Source organism: Triticum urartu, chromosome 6 (assembly GCF_003073215.2).
Source record: "Triticum urartu cultivar G1812 chromosome 6, Tu2.1, whole genome shotgun sequence".
Lineage (NCBI taxonomy): Eukaryota > Viridiplantae > Streptophyta > Magnoliopsida > Poales > Poaceae > Triticum > Triticum urartu.
The window spans coordinates 44420156-44427534 of record NC_053027.1 but is presented as its reverse complement, the minus strand read 5'-3'; the positions used below and the strand labels follow the sequence as shown (position 1 = coordinate 44427534).

At 44.7% G+C, this 7379-nt stretch overlaps 1 protein-coding gene across 1 annotated transcript; it reads right to left on the bottom strand.

The window, feature by feature from the left end:
- Window positions 1–4686: 4686 nt before the first annotated feature.
- LOC125515928 (F-box/LRR-repeat protein At3g03360-like) lies at window positions 4687–6624 on the bottom strand. The gene is made up of 3 exons (XM_048681411.1): window positions 5636–6624; window positions 5408–5542; window positions 4687–5312 (listed from the first exon to the last, which is right to left on the bottom strand). Exons 1-3 carry the CDS (start codon window positions 6503–6505, stop codon window positions 4998–5000), a joined length of 1320 nt encoding a protein of 439 aa, XP_048537368.1. The 5' UTR covers window positions 6506–6624; the 3' UTR covers window positions 4687–4997.
- Window positions 6625–7379: the final 755 nt, after the last annotated feature.

Sequence of the window (7379 nt, the reverse complement as noted above, 5' to 3'; positions counted from 1 at the left end):
AAATCAAATACAGCATATGTTCTAAGGCGATGTACTGCAAACATCACAATAAGTACAGCTTATCCAAGCACCGTTTTGAGCGGTGGGAGCTGAGTAGCCGATGACTCGCCAGAAGATGAGTGGGAAGTAACCTGGTAATCGGAGTCAGACGGATTAAGAGGTTGACGAAAGCAGCCCGCTTTAGGACAAGCACTGACAAGCAAATTAGAGACCTCTGAATGGCATTTCCGAACCGGACTGTTTGGTAAACCGGCAGAGGTAACTACCTGGCCACTATGCCGGGTGGTGCGACGAGCTTCGTGTTGTTGGGTCTTCATAAGAAGTTTAGGATCCAAATAAGCAAGAGGATGAGAAAATTTAACTTCCGGTTTGCCTGGCGGATTTTTTGTGAAGGCAAAGTTTCTGAATCGGAAGAGAGAATAATTACCTCTGCAACATCCGCGTGGCTGGCTTCGGCATCATCCTGACAAATATCATCATCAATAAGACGCATGAAAAATAAACCAAGTGAGTCAAGCTCTACCTCAAAGTCCGGATTATCCACCTCATCATCAGGGGCCGTATTAGAAGATGCAGTGATTCTTTTCCTGTGGGCAGTTTTCTTCACAGCTTTAGTCTTTTGCCGTGTTGCTCTTTCCGGTTTGTCTGGTTTTTCTGGTTTCTCCTGCGGCAGTTTCTTGCTCCAAAACGGATCATTGCCCTGATTACACAGACACTGATATTAAACAAAGACCAGATATATCATTAACAGATTCAGCAAAAAGAAAAATCAAAGCCTTACAGCTGGCGGTTTGTTGGTGGCACAGAAGGGAAGCAGGCCGTTTCTAGCACAGGCGTGTTCCGGTTCATTCAGCATCTTATTCACAGCCTCTGTGATTTCTTCATCGGTGAGCTGGATTTTGGAATGTCGCAGTGGGTCATCAACACTGCCAGTATACTCGCACATCAAACCGGAGCGCTGACTAAGGGGCAGTATGCTCCATGATATCCAACAGCGAGCGAGATCAACCCCTGTTAAACCGTTGGCCATAAAGGCTCTGAGCTTTGACAGTTGAGGAGCATATTTACTTCTCTCCTGTGTAGTCAATCTTTGTGGAAAAGGGTGTGTATTGCTGAGCCGCTCCGGTCGAAAGCCAGGCAAGGGATTCTCACCAGCAGGGGAGGTGTCTTTGCAGTAGAACCATGTCTGATTCCATTCTTTGGGGTGGCTATGCAGTTTGGCGTGAGGGTATGTGACCTCTTTCCTCTTCTGAATCGCCACGCCACCCAACTCCGTATTGGAGCCGTCAGTAAACTCAGTACGACGGTTTAGATGGAAAAGGTCTCTGAACAATTCCACTGTGGGTTCCTCTTGAAAGAACGCTTCACAGAGCACTTGGAAGTGACACATATTTGTAACAGAGTTGGGGCCAGTATCTTGTGGATGGAGCTGGAAATCGGCTAAAACATCCCGGTAAAATTTAGAACCGGGCGGCTTAAAGCCCCGGGCTAAGTGATCTACGAAAACAACAACCTCTCCTTCTCGAGGCGTGGGAGGGCATTCTTTGCCAGGAGCCCTCCAATGGATGGTATCTTTGCTGCCTAAAGCGCCAATCAGGACTAAATCGTCTAGTTCAGCCTCTGTGACGCGAGAAGGAACCCAATTGCACTCATACACTTGTTTGGCCATGATGGAATCTACAAGGTAGAAGATCCCGATTCAAAAATGCATTTGATCAAGATACATTGGTATGGGCACTGTTAAACCGGAGACAGAACTATCTGAACCGGAGTTTTATGAAGCAACAAGCATCTGGCAGTTCAATAAGGGGACTAAGGGCATATACCGATTTGGAAAAAAATTCTATAAAGTTAAACCGCCTGATCTAAGCATTGCAGATGGACAAGTACGCAGAAACAGGTTTCACAAGATTTCCTTATGGCATTGGATCTGAAGCAAGTTCAGAAAAGAGATAAATACTTAGAGGTTCAAAGGAGCAGTACCGAACCAATGAGAAAAACGTTCATATAGATCTATGGTTTTTGAGATGCATAAGTGAAGGCGAAGGTCAAACAACTATCATTGCACAGAGTAAAGATTTGCGGATTCAGCTAAAGATCTATCGTATGAGCAAGAGGTAGACGATGAACACTGAAGAACTGCGAAACCCTAGGTCAGATCTGCGGGGGAAAGGACAGAAGATTTACCGGAGCTGAGGAAGATGCGGAAGGTTGCCGCGATGCTCTGGTGCGTTCAAGTTGATGCAGCGGCCAAGGATGAGGCAGAGGTCGACGGCGGCGGCGGAGCTCCGAGGCGGGCGACGCGAGGAAGACGAAGAAGGAACGGAAGGAGAAAAGAAATGACCCTTCAGTCCTATTTATAAGGCGAAAGAACATGAGTCGGGCGCCACAATCAAGGGGCCACGAAACGGAGCTGTCGCCTCGATTTCCGCCGATCTATTAAACAAAGAAGCATAATGGATAGCTTCATTATGACAGGTGACGTCACTCCGGTTTGCAGTAATCAGAGAAGATGACATCATGGCGGTTTACCAATTTAAGAGAAGACGTTGAAGATAGAAGTTGTTGTTAAAGGATTGACATGAACCCGTTCAAATCAATCTGGGGCCTAATGTTGGGGATATTACTGCTGGGCGTAAACCGGCCTATCTGGGCCGAGTCAACTTCATCAGTAGTTCCAGAAGTGATAAAGCCCAAGAAGGCAGATGAGGGCCTAAGGCCCGTAGCCGGTTCAAGACTGGTAGCTGTAAACCGGAATTTGTATATAAACTTGTATTGTAAGTTAGGAATAAGGAGAGACCAACCCGGATACGAATATCGATCGGTGTTGGGACTCTGTAAACCGACGGGAGTCACCCGTGTATATAAGGGGACGACCCGGCGGCGGTTCAAGAAAAACAGAAAACAACTCGAGACATAGGCGAAGCTTGTTTGCTCCCTAGTCATCGAAACCCCATCAATTCCATCACAACTAGACATAGGCTTTTACCTTCATCGAAGGGGCCGAACTAGTATAAACTCTCTTGCGTCCTTGTGTCCGCTTTAACCCCTTCAAGCTAACCCGTCGCGATGGCTCCACGACTAAATCCTTTCTCTAGGACATCTGCCGTGACAAAACCACGACAAAGGGCCTGAAGCAAACCATAGATATATTCAAGTATTTTGGACGTATAGAGTTGTATGCGGTATGTTCTATTGCATTATATATGAACTCTACTTTTGATGATATCAAACAAAATATTTGTTGTCCACCAAATCGATTGTGTCGTATTGCATTTGTTAGTTGTTACTAACACTACCCACATATGTTTTTTTGTATTCGCCGCTATGAATCTGCAAACCAATAAGTTATAAAGGATATTTGAGTATGTTCAACTCTACGCACTCAAAGGTTTGACCTTCGCTATCAACAACATAGATATGTGGACTTCTTAATTAGGAAATATCCAAAAAAATATTGCTAGGGAAGTTTTCTATTGAGATTGTTCAATGTATAGGATTAGAATTTAAATAATTATTTCTCTAATGATCACTACTAACTTCAAAGAAAAACTTTCTTTGGATCAAGCCTTTTGAAAAAATATTTTATATGAGTTTGTAGGTATTTCCCATGAAGTAATCAAATACACTTTTAGGTTGGATATGGTTCGAATTCTTTAAGATTTACCGAATGTCTTGCAATCATAGTCTTTTTTTTTGTGCTTTGTTAGCCATGTGAATCAAAATATTAACCTAAGGCATGACGACGCAACTATTTTGTGGGCAGAATTTGATGGTATCAGTAGATTATGTTTACCACAGGTGAAATTTACATAATATAACTTTATGGTGGCTATAAAACCATATAATTTGGAATCTCATTGTTTTGGAATCTATATAACAATGTATTTAATTTACAAAAAATATCAACTAAATTAAAGATGATGCCCCCGCATTTGCGAGGGCCACCTTGGTAGTTGCAAAGAAAGAAAAGTTGTGCCCACCGCACTTGGTAAAGTAGCATTCTTTTTCACAGCCATCATGGGAATATATATATAGTACTAACAGCTACTAGTCGTTTTTTTCCAATACTTCCGCTCTATAAACATTATAGCTCCACACCATATAGCCTACCCACCCAGTAACAAAGTTCCAGTGAAAGCCTCGTTTTGCAAGCAATAAACATGTGTATAAAAACTAAATCTTTGTGGCAACAATGCAGAGAACAAGTTAACAAGCGTCAAGCAGCACACACAACGATCCCTGTCAGAGCCAACATTATTTTCACTTTCAGGTTCTCAGCCCAATCCAATGCTGATCCTGCTAAAATTTGTTCAACACAAGATGCTACTCAATTTCATTTCAGTAAAACTCAACACATTTTTAAAAATCAACCATCAGAAAAACTTTAAGCTGATCGCATACCTTGAAATTTTCAGAAACCTCTCATCCTAGCTAGAAAAGCATAGGGGCCTAGCCTACAGGTTGACCTTTTGCAAATATCAAACAAATGTGATATGTACGCAAAAGATCAAATCAGCAATTAAACATCTCGCGCATGAGTATAACTGAAAAGACAATTGAGCTTCCCACAGAAGCTTGTGGTTCTAGCCCAGCTTAGGCAGAACAAGCCACAATTGCATATGGTAAACCATAGGAGTAGGTTCGGTGGACGGGGTTACCACCTGCCTGCTCCGTCCTGTTACAACTTTCAGCAGTAATATTTCTCACCCCCTCCCCACGGAGAATTTCCACATTGCACTATTTTTGCATTCAGGAACATCTTTTCCAGTTTTAACAGGGGTAACTTCATAAGTTACTGGAACTATTACAGAGGAACTTTATTAGACTAGAAATAGAGCAGACTTATGTGAAGGAAGACAAGGCAATCTTCAGGCATCAACCCCATCTACAAAATGAGCACAAGACAGTGCAATCTTCACGCATCAACCCAGACTATGGCTTTTCGAAGGGGTTTGCCACTGACAAAATCGTGGATATGCTCCTTTACAAGGAACTCAACACATGTCAATCAGTCCATATTTAGTAGGGCTAATCCTGAAATCAAACCGAGCATCTCGGGAAGCTCTGTTTTCCACTTGTAGCAGCATACGCTGATAAGCCGCCGTTTCACTGCTGTACTCATTATATACTTCAAATTCAATTATGTCTAGCACCTTTGCATTCAATACAAAGAACCTCGCAAATTCAAGCTGTTTCCCATAGCCCAAGAATGATTTGAACACTACTTTTTTCAGATGGGTCTCAAGGCATTCAATTGGATGTAGTGGGTCATACGGAGGCTCAATTCGTTTATCCCTGCATCGACGAAACTGCGAAATGGGAAGGGAGGCATATGTTAAAACTTAAAACTGTCGCTAACTAGATAACATCATAGGTCAAACAAATGAGAGAAATGAGTACTCACAGTGACATAGAGCTTTTCCAAACAGGAGAACCACTTGAGGATGTTAAGAACTGCATCCAGTTTATCTCCAGAAGACCTGAGAGCAAAAACCTTCACAGTGCGCATCGAGTTTGTGGAGCTGACTGAGCTTATTCCCTGAAGAAAACAAACAATGAACATATAAAGTATATTTATCTACATGTAGGAATGCCGAATGCAACATTAGAAGTTGACGCTAGCTGCTGCTACCTTGAAGAGTAGGAGCTTTGAGACGACCACTAAGAAAGGGCCCAATATCTCCAGATTAGGCGCCCTAATTACCCTGACAGTGACGCAATCATCTCGGTTACAATCAGTTAATAGTAACCTTAGAAGACGAGGAGCATCCTCGATGACCAGTTCCACTTTTTTACTAGAGCTATGACGGAAGATGATGCTCCTAATAGTCGGCGAGATCACACGGAGGCGACCCGGAGCACGAAAATCGGCCATGTATAAGCTTTCCAAGGCATGGCAGCCGGAGAGCAGTCTGTGGAAGACCTCCTCTGAGATGGAAATGTTAAACAGGGTGAGCTTGTTGAGATTGGGGAAATTCATGGGCGGCACGATCTCGAAGGGGAAATCGCAATGGTCGATCTTGGCAACCAGGATGGTGGACGCAGAGCGGAGCACTGATCCCAGCAGCGGGGGGTTGGCGTCGCTGATATCGAGCTCCTGGAGGTGGGCGAGGGCCGGGGAGTGAAGCCAGCTCGCCGCCTGGGCGTGGAGACCGCCCTCGCCGGCGCCGCGGCAGAGGAAGTAGAATCGGCGGGCGGGGCCAGGGTGCTTGGAGATTATGTCGGAGACGGCGGAGGGTGGGACGCGGGAGGAGGTGGGGACGCCGGGGGATAGGGTGCTGACCTCGAGGTTGAGAGGCGCGGAGCGCCAGAGGTGGCGCCACCGGTGAGAGAGGACCGGCGTGCGGCCGCCGTCTTTGGTGGGGAGGAGGGAGATGATGGTGCCGAGGATGGCGTCGGGGAGCCTGCTGATGAAATCGGCCGCGGCGGTCACGCCGGAGTTGACACTCCGTGCTCGCTTCGCTGCGGTCCCATGGGTACCCGCGGCCCCCTCCTTCTCCATGGCCGGCGGCCGGCAAGTCGGAACCGGGACGGAGGGATAGGGTTGGCCTGGCCGCCGCCCGCCGCAGCTCACTGGGTTCTGGGGGGAGCTCGGTAGGCAGCGGTGCCTCCTATATTCAACCGGGGACTTGACTCACACACTCTCCCGCATTAACTTGGGGATTTTGCATGCAGCCAAGCGATTGAGTACCACGTTTCATGCGAATCATGCCAGCATTAAATCACGAGGACACGAACCATCGACCACACCAAAACTAGCTGAAAAATGGATGAACTGAACCGTCCCCAAAAATAACCGACTTAAATGACAAGAGTGTGAGCAGAATACAGACAGTAGAATCGATACATCATCAACAGAAAAAAAAAAAGGCAGTCCAGTAAACAAACTTAGGCCTCCTTTGATTTGGAGGAATTTCATAAAAATTCTAAAGGATAGGATTTCTATTGGATTTTTTTTCTTAAGAGCCCTTCATAGGGATGGATTTCTAATCCTATATAGGATTGGTTCCTATCCTCCATATTTCATAGGAAAATAAAAATAAGCATAGACTCAAATGGAAAAATTCCTTTGGTGTGAACCAAATGACATCTCATTTCCTATTCCTACTTATAGGATTTGAGATACATGTCATCTCATTTCCTACAAATTTTCTATTCTTATAATAATCCTATCCTACGAACCAAAAGAGGCCTTACTTCCATGGGCGGGTGATTCACAATTCGGCCATCTTTAGTTTGTAGGAATCTCATAGGATTTCTATAGGATAGGATTTGCATAGGAAAATTTTCTTTGAAACCATTTGTTTTGTAGGAATGGATCTTATTTCTATGTACTCCTTCACATTTTGGAGAAAAAAACATTAACTAAGACTTAA

Coding starts and splice junctions, on each gene's coding strand:
- LOC125515928 (XM_048681411.1), bottom strand. CDS start 6,505: ATGGAGAAGGAGGGGGCCGCGGGTACCCATGGGACCGCAGCGAAGCGA. Junction 5,543..5,635: donor CAAAGCTCCTACTCTTCAAG/GTAGCAGCAGCT, acceptor TGTTTTCTTCAG/GGAATAAGCTCAGTCAGCTC. Junction 5,313..5,407: donor TGGAAAAGCTCTATGTCACT/GTGAGTACTCAT, acceptor CCCATTTCGCAG/TTTCGTCGATGCAGGGATAA.